Raw genomic sequence first — 23489 nt, 5'->3', positions numbered from 1 at the left:
CAAGGCTATAGAATGGGAATTGAAGAATTATTCTAGAATACAGTAATGGCAAATTTTTATATACTGTTCCCCAAATCACTACATGAATGTTTTACAAAAAGAATTTACAAAAAGACATAAAACTTTTAGATGTTTAAACTCCAGATAAATTTCAGTAGATTTTTTTTCCACAGAAGCAAAAATAAAATAAATCTATTAGTTTAGAAGAATGAAAGAATCAAACAGCAAATAGGGTTTTTTTTAAAAAAAAACAACAACAATGTTTTTGACTAGTTTCTTATCTACAACAAAACAATTCAAAAACCACAAATACCAATTTCACAGATGCACTGAGTAATTCCTGAAGAGGTTTGTCAGTTACTGCTAATTACTGATGACAAACCAAAGATACTAAGTAGATCCAAACAGATAAAATCTTATTTGGATAAGGATGAACATACACAGCAAGAGCGAATTCTGTATAGGGAATTTCTGAAGAATGAATTCCTGTCTGATAAACCGCCTCAGTTATTGATGGGATATCTAGGTATGGCATCTGTAAAGGAAATCCTGTAACCTACCAAAAAAAAAAGAATTTTAAATACATGTTTAAACAGCATCAAATCTAAATAGTTACATAAAAAAGCTCAAACAACACGCGATGAATGCAGAGTGAAGAGGAAAAAAAGAGGGCTCACAGAACCCTCCACTACACCTGTCACCAGCTGTCTGGGATCCTTTTTAACTCCATATTTGAAAGAAATCAAAGAACTGGTGAAAGCATCTTGTCTCTTTGATGAGGCCTGGTAATGTCAGAACCCTCCAATAATGCTTGAAGGTAAGCTATAGAAGCTGGGAATCATATCTATCCTGGATATTAGAGGGTTATAAGAATGAGACCTCAAAGGTCTTAATGAACTTTGGCTATAAATCATGTAAGAATTAGAAAGGGATGAAAGATGTAGCAGACTGGTTCGAAAATTACAGGAAAGTATAAAGTCATCGAAGTTCTAGAGATTGAGGACAGGACATTATTCACTGTCTTTCTTTGGTTCCATGAAATAACACGAGTGTTTAACTTGTATATCTTGTTTAAAATATTTTAATTTGTCTGTCTTCTTGTTCAAAAGTTGTAAAAGAACAGTGTTTTTAAAAAAATACATTATATCTTATATTATATATCTTATATATAAGATATATTACTACACACAAAAGATTGTTTGAAGGGTTCAGCTGGAAATAGATCTGGAGTAAGTAGACTGTTTGGCTTTGCAGGAGTTGCCAAGACGATGGTTTTTCTGCTGGTTTCAGGATATCTTTTAATTCCTGATTCCAAAAGTAGGAATCAGTCAATGAAATAGAAGATGATGATGATGGGACAAGGATGTGTCCTGGCGCAAGAGTTGGGAACCCAAACAATGGCCAAGAACCAAAGTTGTCTGCATTATGGGATGATTAGAAGGCATGGAAAAAATATTCAGGGCAAATACGCTGAATCACCCAGGTGAGCAGAAAATTCCTGAGAAGCAAGTGATCCAGAGTAGAAGAAACAGATCCTCTTAGGCTTCCCAAATTCAACTTAATTTGCAATGTTTCTATTTTTTTCATCAAGTAGGTTGATAAGTGTTATTCCATTCTGGGAAGATTATGAGCAACTATGGGGTTTACATTCATGATTGAATTGCCGAGAGTAATCACCACACCTGGGTCTGAGAAACAGATGCCCATAGGCATTTAGAGATAGTGGGTGCAAGCACTAATTCTAGGACTAGATAATAAGATGTGTGTGATGTGCTATCATTTGATCAATATATTAAAAAAAAACTCAGAAGCTATTTGCAAATATCTGTGGAGATTCTCAGTCATCCAGGTCACTGTGGTCTCAGAGGTATTTTTTTCAAAAGGCAACAAGACTATTTTTTCCTTGAGGAAGAAAAAAAAACATTTTGCTTCTCATCCAAGAATTTTCATCAATTCTGATACCCCCTCCCCATCAGAATTGATGAAGCTTCTTGGATGAGAAGCAAAACATTTTATTCTTCCTCAAGGGAAAAAAAAAACAGCCCAGTTGCCTTTTCAAAAAGCAGCTTTAAGACGACTATTTGCAAATAGCACTTTGTGCTGAACAGAGTAATTGAGGGAACTCACAATGTTTAACATTGCAAATGGTTCTAAATAGCTGATATGATGGATAGGAATAGGAAAAGACTAAATGCATCTATGCTGAAATGACTGGTCTAAACAGCTCTCTACTATAGTCAAAGAAGTATTGACGGTGAGTAAAACATACGGAAAATCCTTTCATTAAAATCCCTAATGCCTTAAAATGCAATATTGGCCTTAACCCTCTGTTTTCTCACAAGGAAATACTCAGAATATAATTTATGTAGAACAGACTTGGTTTGAGTACATGCTTCTTCAGAGGTTTGGAGACTTCAGAATGCAGGGTAGATAAGGCTAGAGGTTGGCAAAGAAGATACCGGGAGGAACATTGAACTCTTTATTGAATGACCAATTTGACATTAGTGGTGTTGGAATTGACATTAATGAAACGAACGGACACATTGCTACTAGAACTAAATAATAGCATTTATTGTACAACTCACACTCTGAAACTGCAGATGAATCTGAAATTCTTGATATCATGGCAGAGACTATTTAGTATCACAGAAGATATATGAAAGTAGAATGTTTGTAGTTGAACCTCATGGAAAAAATGCTATAAGCTACGATACTGATCATATATGTACGTAATGTTATTTCACAGTGTAATACTTTATTGCAAGGAGTAATAAAATTTTATATCCATGGAGCAAGAAGGCCTCTGAGACTAATCACAGCACCTGTCTCCCCCAATAAGGTAGTTGGATGCAATAGGACAGTGGTTCCCAAACTTGGCAACTTTAAGACTTGTGGACTTCAACTCCCAGAATTCTCCAGCCAGCAGAACTCTGCTGGCTGGAGAATTCTGGGAGTTGAAGTCCACAAGTCTTAAAGTTGCCAAGTTTGGGAACCACCGCAATAGGAGGCTGGCAATGATATCAATGTCCTAACAAGGCAGTGGGATGACTCCTAAAGAGAACAGGGCTGAGAAAAGATTGGAGAAATTACTGGCTAATAGTTCGATAAACTCACTATCAGAAACGTAATTGTGTTAACTTTTGTTTGTATAGTATAACTAATTGGATGAAGGAGATATCAGTTTATTAAGACTCAAGAGCTGATTATGATGTAAATAGAATGAAAAGGGATCCTACTTCCTATGGAGTAAGAGGAATCTAGTTATTAATACAAAATGATACTGTTCTCCCTCTTTTGGGGAAATGTCTTCCTTTACAAGTGTTTCAAGGAACAAAGAAATGATAATTGGTTTCCCTTATGTTACTGGGATAGTGAGATGGTTTAATAAGGATTCTGCCATATCGACCTTTTATGATTGAAAGACTGTGGAAAGTAACAGTTGTTTTCAAGCAGCTGAACTTGAGACAACTGGCATTACCTGAAATAATATTAAATAACTAAGACATAGTTGAAAAGAAAGTAGCTTCTTACAAAATTAGAGTGGAACAATTTTTTTTTTCATGACTCTTTTATCAAACACTAACAGCCTAGACAAATTTCCAGCTAAGTGTTCCTCTTTCATATATGAAACCATTGGATAAGAATAATTTTATGCCATGTTTTTCTAAAAAGGTTGATATCATATCCAGGGCAAATTCACCAGGGACAAAGAAAATAGTGAAGGGAGTTGATGATAGAAGAAAAGAACAGATAGTGACAATCATCTACATTAAATTATTATTTTAATGGCGTGGAAGAGGGATAAATTCAAAAATTGCTTAGAATTAAACCAGCATATCTATTGTAAGTCTGTAAGTTCATGCTTTCTACCACTGCTATTCATACAGGGATAGATAGAGAATACTGTCAAACACGGGAGCCATACTTTTGTGTTAAGTTGTGCCATGCCTTGAAGTGATTAACCAGTGTTCATATTGCTACTCTTTGGGTAACAAAATACTCTAAGGAATAGCCTGAAGCTTATCCTTCCTCAAGCTTTCTCAATAAAAAAAGTTATGAAGGCACCTACCCAAGGACTTCATATGGATAATTATACATTTTCATGGCTCTGTCTTATTCTTGTCTTACTGTTCTGGTTTATCTTATATAGTAATTTGGTATCTGGTTTTACCTCTCACATCTTCTGTTTCCTTGGCCTCATTATCCCAACTAAGAATCTCGGAGCTCAGTTAGTAATCAATTTTTGTTAATGACTGACCACTAACAACCAGGATCCAAATTCTACTTATATTGTGCAAGCAAAATGTGCTTCCATGAGTATAAAGCAAACAATATTTTTTTCCAAGGGTAGCCCTTCATATCTTATGAAACGTTGTTCGGCAGATGCCCTCTCCCCAAATGAGTAGTTCAAGTAACAGTAACAAAACACTAACCCAGTAATGCTCTTGAAAAGCCTCCAAATAACTTCCTTCTTTTTCTTTGGTTATATGTCCGTTTCTAAGCTCAAGCTTAGGAAGAATTTGTCTTAAAACGCTAGTACACTGTCGATGCCATCGAGTTGGAAGATGAGATCGCCATTCCATTATTTTATTTTTTAATGTTTTTTCAATTCTGTTTTTCAAAAAAAAAACAACGAGGATGTTTATCATCATTATAGTTACTATACTGTTAATTTACCCACTAGTTTAAAAAAACACCTCGAATACTGTTTTGTGTGAAGAGTCTTTATGATCATGAAACTTTTAAATGACTTTGTCTCCATTTCCTGATGTAATCATGTTTTGAACACAGTATACAATTTGGGAAGGATGTTAATTTTGTTAAGAAAAATTATAGAGCTACAACAGCTACAGAACAAACTGGGATAGTGAAACACACTGAATGGTGAAAAAAAAAATACTGAAAAGGAAATGTTGCTAATACTGTATGCATTGTTTCTAAAATAGCACTGTTACTGCTGCAATTAATAAAAACAAAAGGGTGAAAATTAAACTTATTCTAAGTTTCTTTATGACCAGCAGATAGAAAGCAGAAAGAAACCAGTATTGGGAGATGGTAAGCAACTGTAATGCAATAAAACATGGATGTACAATAGTTCTGCTTGGTGAGACACAGACTTCACAATTTCAGAGAAGCGGACTTAATGCTAAGTGCCTTTAAACACTGATTATTACTTTTAAGTGCCTTCACTTTTTTGTTAACCATCTTGTTCATGAAGCTTGAGGAATGTTGGGGATAGAAAGTGCAATCTAAAAAGAGTATGGATTCCTTTTGGAATTTGCAATGGGAGGAAGATCATCTTACTTTAGCAGTATATATCTTTATTACGGTCAAAGATCAGCGATAGACATTACTTTTTACAGTAGATCATCTTACTTAAAAAAAAAAACTTTTGTAGCAGCATGATGGCTGTCCATCTTCCTCTAACTCTGTAACAAGCATAAATGTTCCCACATGATAAACAGAATCAGAAAACCCTGCAGGAATGTCCAATCTTGGTGACTTTAAGACTGTGGACTTCAATTGCCAGAGTTCTTTAGCCAAGTAAATCCTGGGAGTTGATGTCCTCAGGTTTTAAAGTTGCCAGGGTTAGACCCACCTGAGCAGTATTGGCAAATGAATTGAAAACATGAGATTCAGAGTATAACGGATTTTAAAATATCTATCATCTATGAACTCTAATGGACTCAAACATATACAATACAATAGCAGAGTTGGAAGGGACCTTGGAGGTCTTCTAGTCCAACCCGCTGCCTAGGCAGGAAACCCTATACCGTTTCAGACAGATGGCTATCCAACATCTTCTTAAAGACTTCCAGTGTTGGGGCATTCACAACTTCTGGAGGCAAATTCTGTTCCATTGATTAATTGTTCTAACTGTCAGGAAATTTCTTCTCAGTTCTAAGTTGCTTCTCTCCTTGATTAGTTTCCACCCATTGCTTCTTGTTCTGCCCTCAGGTGCCTTGGAGAATAGACTTGACTTCTTTGTGGCAGCCCCTGAGATATTGGAAGACTGCTATCATGTCTCCCCTGGTCCTTCTTTTCATTAAACAAGACCTACCCAGTTCCTGCAACCGTTCTTCATATGTTTTAATCATGTTTTTACATTTTTAAATTTGATTATTTTTAACATTTTTGAGATTGCCTAAAATTGCAAAATGGTTGTGTATTTGATTAAAACATCCATTACATAATTTGGTGCATTAGAAGCATAAAAATCTCCCAGATCATTATTATATTAGAGGCTGTTTTGGATGATTCTAAGATTATTTTTTTATATAAATAATGAAAGAGTGTCACTATGTTTGACACTATTTGCAAGAATAAATACATAATTTGACACTTTTCCTAAAGAATAATAACGGATATCCAACCCAATAGCAATTGGTTCCAAAACATTTTTTTTAAATGATAAAAAATAATATATAGTTTGGCAGAGTCCCTCAACTTTATAAATGTTATTAATTAAAGTAATTACCTATTTTGTAATTCATCTACCAAACTTCCATCCGTTGCAACATAAAATATTTTTTCTGGCTGAAACAGAACAAAAGGCAATTGCACAACCATTCAAATACAAGATAACCAGGATTTTGACAGAAATTCTAAGGAAATGATTTTTTAATTCTGAAAAATGTATGTTTGGAAGATGCTATTCTTGTATTTGGTAACATCACAGATACACACTTGTCCCATTACCTAAAACTCTCACAACTTCTGCTTTACTCTGAATGCTGCTAAGTCTTCATATTCCTTTTACCTTACTATCTCTTCCCTCACATATAGAAAGGAAATTAGAATTTTATTCAGTTCTTCACTGCCAAGGTTTAGGTTCCTGACAGGCTGATTTATTTATTATTTATTCATTAAATTTAAATGTTGCCCATTTCGCAGTCAAGTGACTCTGGGCTGATTACAACATCAAAGTAATATAAAGTATTTAAGCATTAAAATATTTAAAATATGACTATTAAATGACTATGTTCTGATGCTGTGATTTAGGCACAAACATGCCATATCCTAACATTCCATTCATTCTCCCAGTAGGTGGAGATATCATCCAGCCCCACCCTGTGAGTGTTGTTTAGACTAATTTTGTGTTTTGCATTGACAAGGAGAGATCACATAAATTATCGGAGATTTGACACTGCAGTCTACCTTTATTCTTCCTTTGACCAAGCTGGAGAGGCTAGCATGGAGGGCGGGACTTATCAATTTGGTAGACCCAGTCCTATTGGACACTGGCTGGAATAACCCATGTCTGGATGATGTCTCCACCATTCGAAAGGGGGGTGTATCAGGTGAGTAACTAACACCCATTTCATTCCAGTCTCTCTCAGAAGTGATAATCAGTTGTATCTTTAAGGTAACAGGCTGAACCGAAGTAGGCCTCAAGCCTGAACCAAACTAGGGTTTCATGATATTAAGCTTTAACTGTTCATATAGAAATTGCAAGGTTTGCTTTTAGGACATAGTGTGGTTAGACATGAGTTAGAAGGAAGTCTGCACATGAAATATGCTGAAGTAGAGCAACTATTTTAGCCCATCTGCTTGCTTGGCTGTTAATTTGTTTGGTAGACATATATTGTTAGTTCCTCAAAATACGAGCTATGTATGTCCGTTGGCTGACCCATGTATTATGACATCCTGTAGACATAATATTGCTGTAACTCAAGGGCAAATCTTGAGGGGTGTTTCCAAAACTAACAGATGACTTTGGCTGGAAGTGATAAACTATATAAGGAAGTTCCTGAATTTCACTCAGGGTTCAGGCCATTTATTCTTTGCTTTGAACTTGCGCAAATAAACTTTTCCTTCTCTAAAGAGCTAACTTGTGGGTTTCGTTGTTTCCTACAACATCTTCTCCACTGATCAGATAGTATTTGAGGGATATGAAAAATAGATTTTCTGGGCTACTGCTATTAAACCCTCCTATCAGCCTGAGTTTAATTGAGTCAATAATGTAACATAATACACTTGCAATTGCCATTTGAGGAATTGCTGCTAAGAGCAAGGCCTCTCCTCAAACAGAATGAAGGAAGGAGAGTAGAAACAGCTCTCCGGTTGCAACTGAGAATTAGCATGAGTTGGAGAGCAAGATGGTTTCCCAAGCCTCACATAAATATCATCTGATGGACATGTCCCTTAACTCATCTCAGTCGTATACTTTGTCTCCAATGGAACTGGTAAGAAATAATAAGAGTTTATTTCACAGATTATTGATTTTGCATTTTTTTCCTAGGTTTCTTGACATTGTCCCATTTTCATCCTGTAACCTTATACCTTTCACTAACAAATAAATAAACCCTATTTTAATATTAGAGCACTTTGTAGGTGTAGGTATCTCACAGGCTTTCTCCATGACTTCTTGCTCTTGACCTTGTTTTACTGTATTGTTGTTTTACTACATTCAAGAAGATAAGCAGCAGAACTGTTCCACATCTGGCTAAGAGTATAGATAAATAAGCAATGGAGGCAGTAAAATTGATAAGAAAACCTTCGATGTGATTAGATATACTATGTACATATTGTCCAAAATCTCTGCTAAATGTGTTTCTAAAGGTGCTTTAAAAATGACATACTGTAGCTGTCCATACCTGCCATTTGCATTTCTAGAAGCAGCAGTATGATGCTATGTATGTATCAGTGGTGGGTTGCAGGCGGTATGCCCTGGTATGGGTGTACTGGAGCTTGCCTGGAGCACCGGATACCGTTCCGGTATGGTGCTCCGGAGGGCCCACCCGCCAGCCCAAGCTCCTTACCTGTCTTTTAAGGCTTCTGTTCTTCCGCGCACGTGCATGGCATACACAGCACCTGCACAATGCTCCGTGGAGCAGCTGGAGCATTGTGGAGGCACTAAGATGCATGCATGCACTGTGCGTGTCCATATGGACGCTGCCAGGCCCTTTTCCAACCGTACCGGTTGGAACAGGATCCCACCACTGGTATGCATATAAGTAGCAGTATGTTAGGATAGATAAAGATGGAATATTTCATTAAATGGTAAACAAATTTATCTGATCTTACCCTGAATTGGAGTGGCTAGCAATATCATAATACTAATTTCTTAGTCTACATTCCTTATATCTATTTCTTTCCACAGACATCCTTTTTTTAAGGAAAGTATTCCCCCATACCTAACTCAAATGTAAAAATTCAATTGCAAATTATAATTTGTAGATACTGAAATGTTTCTTACCTGCACAGTTTGTGTTTTTGAATTCTGGAAATTGTATGGAAGTAATTGTTTCCAAAAGCTTTCCTTTGAAATGTCAAAACTGGTGCACATTGGTGAATTGTTTTGTTGAATGTTAAACCAGACCTATAAAATGTTATTTTAAAAATGACTTACAAAATATATTTATATATTTTATATTTTTATAAAACTAACTCTATCTAAAAACATAAGCTTAATATGTTAAATCATTATTTTAAAATAATGGAACATTTTTTATTTGCCACATTTTTAATTTGTAAGAAATTACCAAGAAAGTTGTAATTTGAGTTGAATCTTTATCAGAGGTCTAAAATATAAATGTCTTATTCCTCCTATATTAATTTATATTCATTATATTGTGTTTCACTTATATAGTAAATTTATTCCTTCACAAGGTACAAACCACTTGGTGTTATATCATTCAATCATTTTCCTTGCACATAAATGTAGTTGTAATGTATAATTTAAACATATACATTTTACTAATATCAGCAAAATATGTAGAAATAAAATAGGAAAAAAATATTTCAGTTTAACGGCATCATATTCAGAAAGAATCACTTACTTGTTTTTTTAAAAAGAATACTAACGTTCAAATTTTAGCTATATTCAAAAATAGTTTTTATTTGCTCAAGAATATTATTAATTCTTCCCATGTACACAAGTATTGTTTATTTTTGAGTCCTCTATGAGTTTCCTATGCTAAGACATTAAAACAAATGTCATATAAAATAGATAATTAAAATGTGTGCTTCTTGTTCAATCTCTTCCTTCTGAATAAAAGTAACTATAATTTTAGATGACATACAACAAAGTGATCAATCCTTTCCTCCCCATTTCCTCATGTAAAATTTGTTTCAGAAATTTTTGTTTGTAGTAATATCAGTTCAGGAGGTTTGGCATTAGAGAACAGTCCTGGGGAAATTTCTTAGTTCACTTCTAATTGGGACCTTCTAAAAGAAAATGTACACGTTTGTCATGCTTTAGAAGAATTTACTTTATAATATTTGTTCAATGTAACCAAGTTTGGCTTCTAACAATAGAAGGTTGGATCTCTAGCCAATGATGTGATGGAAAAATGGTTTTCTGATTCTCAGATTTTCATTATATGTACTGTTCATTCCATGTTGTACTTTATATATGCATTTCATCAGAGAGCGATAACAAAGCTTTTAAGATTGCAAAATACAGAAAGCTTTTAACTTTTATCTTTTTCTAAATTTAATTATTTTTTGTGACAACCAAAAAAAAAACAACAATTACTTCAGCTATAAATCTTCACACTTGCTAAAAGCTTAGATAAATGAAACTCTTCCATCTAAAGCATAGAGAGCATAGAAACAACTGGACGTGTTTGGAGGTTGAATGGAGAGAGCTGTCCAAGAAATTTTTAATTAGAAACCATGGGATAGCAGTCTGTTTGCTTACATTTTTTAAAATTACAGAGATATCAGAAATGTTCAGTATAACTCATCTCTTCCCCCCCCCCCCACCACATTAATTATAATACTATAATCATGGAATGCCCAACTACTTGGATAAATTAGGATTGTATATACATTATCAACCCATTTTGTTATAAATACTTACATTTTCCCAACTGATTAAGCAATCAACACTCTGTAGGGGGCAAAATGCATCAAACTGCTTATAGCAGTGGCCGCTCAGGGGATTCCACAGAAAATATTCTCCATTTTCTTGTGTTGCAACATAAGCTACTTTCCCCTGTTAGCAAAATGTTTGTTCATTCCAAATACAAAATAAATAATTTTATACTTAATTATATTTTCTAATTAATGAATCATTCATGTAGCATAGTTTTGGGGGAAAAACCATCCTTATGTACATTAATATAAATATCTGATTTAAGTTTTAGAATGAGAACACTGACATATGTAAGGCAGAAATAGGAACACCCATAGCTCTCCAAATATTAATTTCAACACACAACAAACTATCATAGTGCAGTTTCATTTCCGGTTTCCCATCTTTAGCCATTCTAGTTCAAGATTATTGTATGTAATTATTTCTCTTTTCTATTGAAATAGGAAGTATAAGAAATAATTTGTTCTGAAATAAATCCTTAATATTTATGATGGAGTTGTCTTAAATCTGAAATTAAATAAAAAGAATCAACTGAACATGCAAATCAGTGTAAATTGAAATTGTGTTGGTACAATACGCATGCAATTAATTGTTCCATCAACTATTTTGGAGAAATTATTTTTTAAAACTGCAGCAAATATGTAATTGCTATTCAACTTCCCAAATGTATTCTTTTTTTCTATGCAACTGTTTCCAGTACAACATTTCTGTGCACTGTTTCTTTTTATTATAGTGTGATATTATTACATATTAGAATATAAAATACAAATGATAATAGTGGGGAAATGGGAAGGGCGAAAAGGAGGAATAAAGAGGTGTAGGATAAATAGATAAAAAGAAGAAAAGTTAACTTTTCAGCACAGTAATATCATTATAGTCTCATAATATCAATAATTATGAACATAATATCATTATAGTCTCAACTTTTTACTTTGCCTACTCAGTATATATTACTAGCCATTTCTATAACAAAGAAAACTTGTCTGATCAGTAAATCCCAATCATGCTAGTGACAGAAAATGATGTTGACATGGCCCAATACTGCGAGACTGTCATTTAATTTTAATTCTATTCATTCTACATACTTTTTACAGGTGCTATATTTCTTTGAGTTATTTTATACCCATTTTACTTGCGTAGTGTCGAATATTAAAGAAAAATAGAGGTTCCCCTGTACAGCCATGTCCAACTCTAAGAGGTGGCGCTCATATCCATTTCTTAGCTGATGGAGACAGTATTGTCCGACAGCATTTGCATGGATATATGGCCAACATGACTAAATGCCGAGGCATACAGAACACTGTTACCTTCCCACCAAAGTGTTACCTATTAATCTATTTGCATTTGCCTGCTTTCGAACTGCTAGGTAGGCAGGAGCTGGGGCATGTCACGGAGGCTCACCCCATCGTGCAGCACTATATCTGTAATTTGAAGATACTTCTGACATGAATAAAGTAAGAGTAAATCCCAAAGTCAAAATTTCATTTTCCTGCACCTCAAGCATAAAATCCTTAAGTGGTTTCCAGATGGAAACAAAGTCGAATGTATTCTTCTCTTTGATTAAAGTGGTTAATTTGGTGATCTCCACAAGTTCCATCAGTTTCTCTAATCATTCTTCCATTGTGGAAGTTAATTAATTAATTTCCATTTTGGCTTTGTGCGCTATCCCTGAGCAAGAAGCACTGCATATTCACATACACTAGTGAATACTAATGAACACTGTGACATCAAGACCAATTCAGTTTGAAAAGAAACTCATCAAAGCATTTCTAAAAGCACCCATGGCTTAAGTTGCTTGATTTAATATATGGGCTAATGCTTTTCTTCATATAAGAATCTCAATCTGCTTTACAATTTCACTCATTGTGTAGTTTAGAGTATCCGAGAAGCATAGTTTTAATTATTTTGCTAATTCCAAAATTATTTTGCTCTTACTTCTAACACAGATGTTCCTAATAATACCCAGGCTTTTTTCCCAATGTACAGAAGATAATTACACAGAAGCACTGCGTGTTCTTCTTTATTACCAACACCCAATTCGATGCAATGCTAGAAACAAAAAGGAAAAAAAAGTAAGTTCATCTTCATACATAATAACAGAATAATGTCACTATGAATAGCAGAGTGTTATTATCATGAAGTTTAGAAGCAGCAAGATATTTCAGGTAGTCATACATTATTCAAAAAGTAAAAAAAAATTATACCCCTACAGCCCCGTTCCATGTTAATTGTTTCTTCTATATTTCAAGATTCAGAAGCTAAAAGGAGTTTAAAATAGGTATATAATAAGCATTTGCTGAGATCATATCAGGAGGAGCTGAAGTTGTTTAATTAATTATCAGCAACGAATGAATCTCCCCCCCATTAATTATTCTAGCACCTACTTAGCAACCTGTAAAGAAGACGCTATAAAATATGGTCGAGCAATGATATCATACAGGTATCGACCATAGTGTTAAAACAGTGTGAAAATAATGATTTATAACTGATCTTCACAGTTATGACCATGATTATAACAACCAATGTTCTTGTAACCATGTCATCAAAGTTCAGGCGTTTAGCAGGTGACAGGAATTTACAATTGTTACAGCATCCCAGGGTAACATGGCCACCATTTATATGTACTTAAATAGAAAGCAATCTCCCAGTCTATTAATGAACTGACGAGCAGCATTTGAAAAAGTTCCCTAAATAAAGTGCAGATAAGTATCATAAGGGTAACGTCTGCTCAGCTTCATTGGAGAGAGGATATCCTCAATACATTATGGAAGGGAGGGGGGAAGGTGAGTGCATGTCAGACTCACAACGACTGTAGCAATAAAACCCTGCATCCCGGGCAATTAATCCCATTACTTGGAAGTTACTAAAACAGAATTTACAAAATCAGTAAATTATTATTATTATTATTATTTGTTACATTTACGCCTTTTATGCAGTTCATGAAGTGAGTGACTCTGAGCAGCTTGCCTCTGTTGATTGCTTGCAGACAAACAATAAATAATATATGCACAGACATCAGGATTACTGCAAAATACTGATATAGAATATCAATTTATGTGAATACTCCATGTTTAAATTCTAGGCTTTTTCTAGAATTGGATCTGACTTCATCTTGTTGTTCAACATATTGCATATTGAGTGCTTTCCCCAATCTGGTGTTAGATGGAGATTACTCTTTCCAATATTTACCCAAATTCATTATTTATGAACATTACTCAAACGCTGGTGAATAATTTAAGCGTGGAGAAAAGAACTCAAGGGAGAAAGCTTTGAATTGCATTTAATATGCAAAAAAAAAAAGATAATAAAGCAGTTAGATTGGCATGTGAATTCATCTGGAGGACTGCCAAAAGTAAGGAAATCTTTGGTCTGTAGGCTACCAGGAAGACATGGAGTCCTTAATCCTAAACTATCTTTATCTGATAAATTGATTCCCCACCCCCACCCCCAAATTCACTACTGATCTCCAATCTCTATTCTTAGGAATAATGAAGAATATTGAACAGGTTATTACATATACTTGATATGAAATAACTCCTGCAACAAATATGTGATGTCTGTGCTATTTAAAGATAGCATTCTTTCCAGAAATACCTTGAAGAAAAGTTGGAAACGCTTTGAAGACACCAAATTTAAACTATCCTTTTGGTTGCTAAGCACTCCTTGATCTATTACTGAACACCCTCACTGATGCATCAATTATTTATAAGTCTATACTGGGAGGTGGCTGGCATTATGCCTGTTATTTTTCATACTATACAATATTTTCAGTGAGGAAGACACTGTGTCTTTATTGAAAAATTCCATTTTACTGCTGCTTAAATTGTCTCCTTTGCAAGATTGTAAATGCATAAATGCTTTATTTTTGAAAGAATCTATATCCTGGTCATTTACAAAGGATGTCTTTAAAAAATCTAACAAAGAAAGAAATTAAGATTTTGAACTAAAAGCCATATCCAGAACAAACTGGATATATTTGAACTAGCATCAGCCACCAAAGCAGAATAATGACTCATTTATTATCCATTGTCAAAACTAAGTGTGATCAAAGGCCTTTCTTTGCATAGATCTCCGGTCAAGATTAACAAAGTTCTTACTATTATGGAAGAAATAGCACTACTGAGAAAACCTTGGATGAGAAGTGAAAAATCTTCAAGGAAAAACAAAGTCCAGTTGCCTTTTGAAAAAGCACTTTTGAGATATTGAGGAAATCCTAATAACCACAACAGAAACCTCATATTCCTTTCTAACAATAGCCTCTCTTTCATTTGAATTCTTCAAATTCTTTTATGACAACCTTATTTTTGAATACAATATTGAAAATGGGTAATACTGATATAATTGTTTCCCAACAATTATGGGAAAGAGCTTCCCAACTGAATTTTGTATAAGAAGAAATAATATTCCCTTTTGGTTAAATTAAAACAGGAAAAAAAAACTCACTTACAATGGGATAAATTGTAATTTTTACTTTCAAAGAGCAAAGAATCAGATTTGACTATTCAAAAGGCAAGGGATGTTTTTAGAAAGATATAAAGAAGAATTGGAGGAAACAGAAATAGAAATCATAGAAAGAATTTCACTGCAGTCATAACAGATGCAATGGGTATTGGAAAAAGATGATACTGAAATAGGTACTACAGAGAGAGAGATACCATATTAACAGATAAGGTTTCCATTCAAATATTTTGATAATAATATTATTATAAATATTTGTATTTATACAGATATTATATAATAATATTATTCTAATTTTTATTCGGGACATAGTCCAATGGAGAAAATATATGAATATCTTTGAAAATAACAATTACCCTGGATTACAGAAGAACAAAGGCAAATGATGAATGGAGCTATAATGCTAATTAATTTTTCAAAAGCAATTAAAAAGAGTAAACCTGGAAAGCTGCTTGGATCAGATGATCTATCAAGTTTGTGTTATAAGTACTTTGAAGATGAATTTTTACAACATTTACAAATGGTTTATATTCTACAGGAAGGAAAGGGTGGAAAGAGGGGAAAGATGCCAGACACTTGGAAAGAGCTAATATAACAGTTAAACCTAAAAAGGGACAAGCTCGTTTTTTTTTACGATGATTTAAGTTGAAGATTGAAAATGATTTTGCAAGATTTTATTCATGAGGATCAATTTGAGTTTTTACCAGTTGCAAGATAATGTTAAAACCAGGTTGGACATTTTGAAATATTTGAATGTACTTACTGAAAAACAAGAAAAAACAGGAATAGATGGATGGAAGAATTACTTCAAGCAATTGATTAAAATTCCATCTCTTTTCTAAAATGAATACTTGATAAGAATTTTGTGCTGGGAAGAAAACTATTCAGAGAATGACAAAGCAATTGCTAGAACTATAGTACCGGTATTTTGTAATCTATGAGGAAGTAATTTTAAGCCTTGTTTTTAATTATAATTTTTCTAATCTAATAAGGTTTGGCGTAGAAGAACTTTAATATGCTCCCTATAATGATGTGTGAAGTCCAGATGATTATCTTTGCTATTTTTCCAGAAACTTCTACCCTCTCTGAGGAGGGATGTCGGTTCTCTGCTATTAAGACTTAGCAGCAGAGAAAAGAAAGAAATAATATTTTGATGTCAGATGGGAAAAATGCCCTGGCATTGGGAGGACTTGGTTCAATTATTTTTTTTCCAGTCTTCTGGGTTTGGATGGATTCTTCCTCATCTGAGAACCTTCTGGGCTTTCTTGCTCCTCAGCACTAGATACAATGCACACAAAGCTTTAAAGAACTTGTTCTGCATCAAAAGAGAAGAATGGTTTTAAGGATAAAAAGCATGCTAACAAGGTAGAGGTAAGTGGTAACTGTATGAAACATGAGAAGAAACGCTAGTGAGCTATGGGTGATATATCCTATCTCAGAGTAAGACAGAAACAAATCTGGAAACAGAGTGGTCTTTCTTAGGGTGTGAGATTCTACTTCTTTTTGTATTATTGCATATCAGAGTAAGTGAGAACAATTTCTAAGAATATCTTCCCCTCTGCAGAAAAACACATTCCTGGATTTTATCATTCAAGTTAACTGTTTTTTGTAAACTGATAAAGCAGCATGACATTTAAGTCTTTCACCAGATCACAAGGACCACATCAGTCTTTTTTCTTTCTTTTCCTAGGTCCACTCTTGGATCAAACTGATTTTTTGATAATTCAACTCTATAACTTAGAGTTAAATTCAGAATAGAACAAACAATATTACAATTAACAAAACAGCAACAAAATCAAAAATTATTTGCCAGTCTATATGAAAAATAACATATTATTAAAATCTCATTAAACAATTATGAGTATAAGAACAACAGATTTATATCTCACCTCCATATAAATACTTCAGAGGCTATCATTGCAAATTACATAAAAATAAAACCATTGTTAAAAAATCAGCAGAGCAGTATTACTATGAAATTTGGCATTACCTCTGATGTCATCCACACATCAACATCATTATTTTCATCCACTGTATCTGCTATACAAGGAATTAAAGATACGAATCGTGATATAAGGTCCTAGAAAATAAATAAGGTGAAATCCAGTCAGCAGGAAATCAAATCAGTAAATCTGTCTGATTTGTTTTATTTGGAATTACAGCATCCATTAATTATTTATTCATTGTATTATACTTTTTATATTTATTAAGAAATGTAAAGAAAAAGTTCTAATTGGAATACCAGAAAAATCTAGAGAGAAATAATAATTTGAAATGCCTCAAAGCCATATTTAATTAAATCAGAAAGTTTTTATTTAATAATAAATCATACTCACAGAAGTTGAATTGGGATCTTTTGGATACATATCTAGCAATAATTGTGGTGGATTCAAAGGGCTAATGTACTTAGTTACTAAAATATTCCTTCCCTGATTGTTAAAAACCGAGGTCATTATTCTTCTCTTTGGAAACACTGCTTTCCATGTTTGCTTAAAAATATATGCTCTTTGCAATGGTGTTTCTGCTTCATGATCTGCAAACTAAAGACATATTCAGAATTAAGTCTCAACTTACAACCACTTAACCATATGAAGTTATGATGAACCTTCCTTCATTTCAAAGTTACAACGGCCATACACACCCTCATAGTCACATGGTTAAATTTTGTATGCTTGGCGTGGCTCACTTTACAGCCGTTTGCAGCATCTCAATATTTTTCGTCAGTTTTCTAGCATTCCAGCCAAAAAAATGCCCATTGGGTAAAATAAATTTGCTTAACAACCAGTGTTTGCTAAATGACTGCCATAAAAATGTAAAAAAATCAGGCCCTGTCACGTATGCTTCAACATACAACCAAAATGCCTTATGACCATAATTTGGGGTTTAATTATGGTCATAAGTTGAGGAGTATTTATAATTGTAAAAAATATTTTGAAAATATCTTATATATCAAACGAGATAATTACAAATGCCTACCGTATCCAGATCTAAATTATTTTCAGTAGAGGATAACTGAGGTTCAATAGTGGCAAAGATGGTTAAAAAGCTATATTCTTTCAGGTTCTGCCCAAAACATTCTTCTTTAGGCGGTACATATGTCTTACTCCAAGTATATCCAAGTACAACAGGTGGCATATCTATCTGAAATGTTCCACAGATCTGAGAACACATACATTTTAAAAATACATATAATAAAGTCATAGTAAACATCTGATGGGATGGCTGCGTTACAGGGATTATACTGACATGTTTAAAACCATATTTCTTGTTTTTCATTACCTTAGATTGTTCAAGCAGAGCAGAGAAAGGAAACACAATTGATCCAAGCCAGTTTTTTCTTATGTAAGAATGACCACTGCAACTATTTGGGCAGGCATCCTAGTTAAATATATAACTTGGATTAGTATTTTGTATTTAGATTAATGCATGTATCTATGTGGAAGATAGAGAATGCAAGATAGCATATGTGCATTTTAAAAATACAGTATCCCCAATTGCAACTTTCGAATTGTTTTCAAAAGTAGTCCCATATATAATATTAAAATAATCTAACTGGAAGTGACAAGAGTGAATCATATTGGCCAAGTCAGTATGCTCCATTAATAGTTAGTTGGTTAACTAATCGAAGTGGAAGAAATACATCAAGAACATAATGAGGTGGAGCATTCTGAACAGTGTTTATGCATAACATCCTCTTTTCTTAAACAATATAATAAGAAATATTACAATTATATTCTGGACTTAATGATAACTTTCAATTTGTTAACAAAATAAAAAAACTATTGATTCTGATTTCTTATACTTATTTACAAATCAGTATGATTCCTTATTGAAAAGTTTATTCTTTTTTCAAATACACAATTTACCTCATGCTTTTCAATCACAAATTCATCAAAAATGCTAATATTTATGTTGTCTTTTATTTTAGATAGACCTAAAAAGGTATAATCACGTGCTGGAGAGCTGAAACAAAAAACAAATATTTGAAATGAGACCCAAAAAAGTTCTATTTTTTCTACTTTAAACATATACAAATCAAAAATAATGTTAAAATATTCACGATTAAATAGTAATACTATTTAAACTATATACTGCGCTGTACAAACTCTAAATCTTCTGTACAATTGCTTACATATGTTTCCATTTGAAACTCTGAAATCACTTCTAGATTTAGAAAATATTAAGTCTCATACATAAACATTTAATGGACTATTCATATCTGTTAATTTCGAGTTTATCATTTGTGTGAATTTCAATAATTTGCATAATTATAAAATGGACTAAATGGCATTATTTGCAATCAAATTTCAGTTTAATAAAGATAATCTTGAATCAATGATCTACTGTTTTAATTGACTCTCAGTTTAAGCATATAGCGGAATTACATAATGAGGAAAATGGTAAACTGATGCCAATAATACAAGTTTAGATTTAGATTACATCAAATATAATGGACATACTGTTCCCTGAATAATCTGTTAAAGTGAAATTTTCCTGTTTTCCTGTTTTCTTTATACAGCAAACCCCCTCAAAACATTCAGGTAATAAATAAGAAATCATTGTTTTGGATCATGTTTCACTATATGCAGACAACTAAAGTCCAATGCAATGTCTAAGACAGTGTTTCTCAACCTTGGCAACTTGAAGATGTCTGGACTTCAACTCCCAGAATTCCCCATGCATTAATCTAATTAGATCAGTGTTTCTCAACCTTGGCAACTTGAAGATGTCTGGACTTCAACTCCCAGAATTCCCCAGCCAGCATTCGCTGGCTGGGGAATTCTGGGAGTTGAAGTCCAGACATCTTCAAGTTGCCAAGATTGAGAAACACTGGTCTAAGAAAATGGAACCAATTGCAGTGGGAGAAGTATTTGGACACAGAGGAGACATGGAATTTTTACTGAGTAAATGCCACATTCATCTTACTAAAACAAGTTTTATTAAAGTTGAAATGTTAACTCACTTAAAATCAACTTGAAGTTCTTCATTCCAGCATGGATGAGAGCCATCTGCAGTGCTAGTCTGATAAACTGTTTTCTGAAATGTAACTTCTACAAAAGGATGAACGGTCACCTAAAACGGAGCAAATGTTTTTACCTTATTAAAATGGAAAGGAAGAACAGTTAGTAAAGTTACATAACCTCTTTCTCTTCTCTGTGGACAGTACAAAAAGCAGTTATTACTTAAACACAGTACTGACTCTGTTTCTACTTGTGCTAAAACAATTTGCAAAATACGGTAAGGTACAGAAAGAATGCAAAGTGACGCTTCCAGTGTTCTTTCCAATCTCTTAAACAGAGTCACTCACAGTGTAACTGGGAGGGAGGAGGGAGAAGGATTTACAATGAAGCAGTTAACCAACATTTCAAGTCACTGCCTCTTATATCAGAGAATGCACTGGGCGGGAGGGGGTGTTCTTCATAACCCTGGATCTGATCTGCCCATTTTCAAACTCAAGATTTCTTTTGCTTTCTCTCCCCACCACACACACACACACACACACACACACACACACACACACTTCAATCCAGTTCTGTTTTCAGATAAATATTGTCCTAATGGATAGACAAGTTGTAAAAATTCTTGAGCCCCTTTCCCTAACTTTAATAATGCAATGGGTTAGTCTATGACAAGCTAATACTCTGTTCATATTCATCTCATAAGAATAACTCTTTGAGGGGAGGGCGAAACTCAAAGAGTGCCTGGCCCAAAGTCACCCATTTGGTCTTGATGCCTAAGGGAGGGTGTGTTAGATATTCCCTCCCGCTGACAGACTGCAAGAGGTTTCCACCAAGGTCCTCTGTTCCGGCAGGAACAGAGGTTGAATCTCATTGGCTGAGAGGTCTGACAGATCCCTTTAAAAGGGGATGCTGTCCGACCATACCCCAGCCGGATGTTTATTTGACTTGCAATAAAGAGCTGTTGTTGCTTAGCCTTTTGTGCCTCTTTTACCCGATCTAACACTGGCGACAAAGGTGGGATCGGAAGACGATTAGGCAAACAAAGAGAGCAAAGCCTTGCAAGTACATCCAGCCCGAAGCATTCCGTGAGGCATTGAGCGAGCCATCGCGGAACACCCAGAGAGAACCAGAATGGCCATGCACGCCCCACCGACTCCGTACAATCCAGCTACTGAACACTGGGAATCGTACATGCTACGATTCGAGTGTTTCCTGGAAGCGAACGACCTCACGGGCGTCCCAGAAGCCCAGAAAAAGAACTTATTCTTAGGGTACTGCGGCTGCGAAGTATTCGAGATGGCGAAAAATCTTTCAGAACCAACCCCTCTGCAAGCCGTATCCTGGTCTGCGCTACAACAAATGCTGAAGACCCACTACGCGCCGAAGCCATCTAAATACGTTCGCCGGTACCAGTTCAATATACGGAACCAGAAAGAGGGCAAATCGATCAACGAATATGTGGCAGCTCTCCGGAAAGCCACAGCCTACTGTGAGTTCTGTGAGCTAGACGATCTGATTCTGGATCGCATAATCTTGGGGGTGCGAGATCTCAATCTGCAGACAAGTCTTCTGACCAGATCCAATCTCTCCCTGCAGATCGCACTAGATGAAGCTAGAGCATCTGAATCAGCAACCCAATCAGTGGAAACCATTCAGCGCTATAGTGTGCCGCTGGACGCACGGAAAAGTACCGACGTCCACCGTGAGACCACAGAGCCTGAGAGCTCTGAGAGTGAGGAGGAAGACAGCTACCGCATGCGCAGTAGCCGAACAAAACTGGCGCGGAAATTCAATTCACAAAATCCGCCCTGCGCCAGCTGTGGAGGAGATCACATCTGATCATCCTGCTGTTTCCGTAATACCGTTTGTCAGCAATGCGAGCGGAAAGGGCACATCGCCAAGGTGTGCCGCAGAGATTTTCCTGCAACCGCAGGACAACCCAAGGGGGGCCAAAACTGCAAACAGCGACCCAAATCAGGGGCTTGGCAGAAGTACCCACAGGGTTCGGAGGGTGACAATAGAATCGCCAACCTTGATGTTATATTTTTGCTGGCTGTTTCCAAAACCCACGCCTCCATAATGAAAACATTAAAATCCATCTATTGAATTGCATGCACATTAGCAAACTAATCCAAGAGTCTGAAAACAGAAAAGGGTTAGGATAAAATAAAGGGTCTTTATTTATTCAAAGTAATATTTTCAATCAACTGGCTGTTTTGCCAAGTGTCAAAGTAATGACCAGGTGTCCAGGAAATTGGTTCTTTTAGAAGAAAAAAATCATAATTACCTCAGAGAGAAGATCACCAGCATAGGCTGAATTACCTAATGCAATATGTCTGCCTCGGGATATACAATTTGGTAAGTATGATGGTGAATAAGTAACTGCAACCCTAACAATATTAAAAGAAAATATTATTTATATTTCAGCCAGTTTTTCTCATTAAAATGCATCACAACCCCCATTTATTGATGCATAATAATACTTTGACTGTTAATCTAAAGAAAATCTGAGTAAAAGTTGTAACTCAAATTTGCTGATACAAGGCAATGCGGTAGGTGGGCATGATAAAATATAAAATATAAGTTGGCATGACATTACTTTTAGAAAAGTCTAATCAGAAGAGTCATCTCAGCAAACTTTTCATTTTCATTTTGTTGTTAAACATGGATATTGCTAATAGACTGCTTCTCTTGCTATCAATCAAAGATTATTTTCTACTATAACTTGTTTTTCTCTTAATGAATTGTACCAATAAATAATATAGAAATTTCAGGAAATATAGGAGTTATATAAATGCAAATTATTACCTAGATACTCTCCCCTGTAAACAAAGCTACGAGAAATACATCACATATTCATTCCGAAGAAATTTTCATTGTAACATGATTTATATTCTTATGCTTCCATTTCATATATTTTCTTATGATTAGAGATTGCATAAGAATCATTTATTTAGGGCTAATAAATGCATTAATGTCCAAATTATCTGATACAAGTTTTCTTTCTAATCTAGAAAAAAAAGTAGTAGTATTCTCTTTGAGTGTGCAAATAGGGTTCCTGCCCAAATTATAGAGGTTTTCTGAATGAAGTTTGGTTCTAGCGCAGAACCTGCATGTGGGACAACACAATAAATTTGTGTAGAGGAGGTTGCTGGGTGCAGCCAGACATATCCGCCAAAATAATATAGACAATACGGAAAAGAGGAGTGAGCATAAATAGGTTTGCTCATTCATTCATTCATTCCTCT

General features: G+C 34.7%; 1 protein-coding gene across 1 annotated transcript in view; it reads right to left on the bottom strand.

Moving 5' to 3' along the window:
• Nucleotides 1–367: 367 nt before the first annotated feature.
• CC2D2B (coiled-coil and C2 domain containing 2B) overlaps nt 368–23489 on the bottom strand; it is a 53906-nt gene continuing 30784 nt past the window's right edge. Inside the window, exons 21-33 of the mRNA XM_032231700.1 lie at nt 22529–22631; nt 20244–20353; nt 19147–19243; nt 18560–18658; nt 18257–18439; nt 17617–17820; nt 17271–17360; nt 12758–12871; nt 10808–10942; nt 9200–9322; nt 6479–6537; nt 4434–4665; nt 368–556 (exon numbers count right to left, since the gene is read on the bottom strand). Of these exons, the coding sequence (XP_032087591.1) occupies nt 368–556; nt 4434–4665; nt 6479–6537; nt 9200–9322; nt 10808–10942; nt 12758–12871; nt 17271–17360; nt 17617–17820; nt 18257–18439; nt 18560–18658; nt 19147–19243; nt 20244–20353; nt 22529–22631 (1738 nt within the window). The remainder of the gene's footprint in view (nt 557–4433; nt 4666–6478; nt 6538–9199; nt 9323–10807; nt 10943–12757; nt 12872–17270; nt 17361–17616; nt 17821–18256; nt 18440–18559; nt 18659–19146; nt 19244–20243; nt 20354–22528; nt 22632–23489) is intronic.

This window comes from Thamnophis elegans, chromosome 15 (genome assembly GCF_009769535.1).
Source record: "Thamnophis elegans isolate rThaEle1 chromosome 15, rThaEle1.pri, whole genome shotgun sequence".
NCBI classification, from domain to species: domain Eukaryota; kingdom Metazoa; phylum Chordata; class Lepidosauria; order Squamata; family Colubridae; genus Thamnophis; species Thamnophis elegans.
Note: the sequence above shows the minus strand (reverse complement) of the source record. Positions and strands in the feature narration are given on the sequence as shown.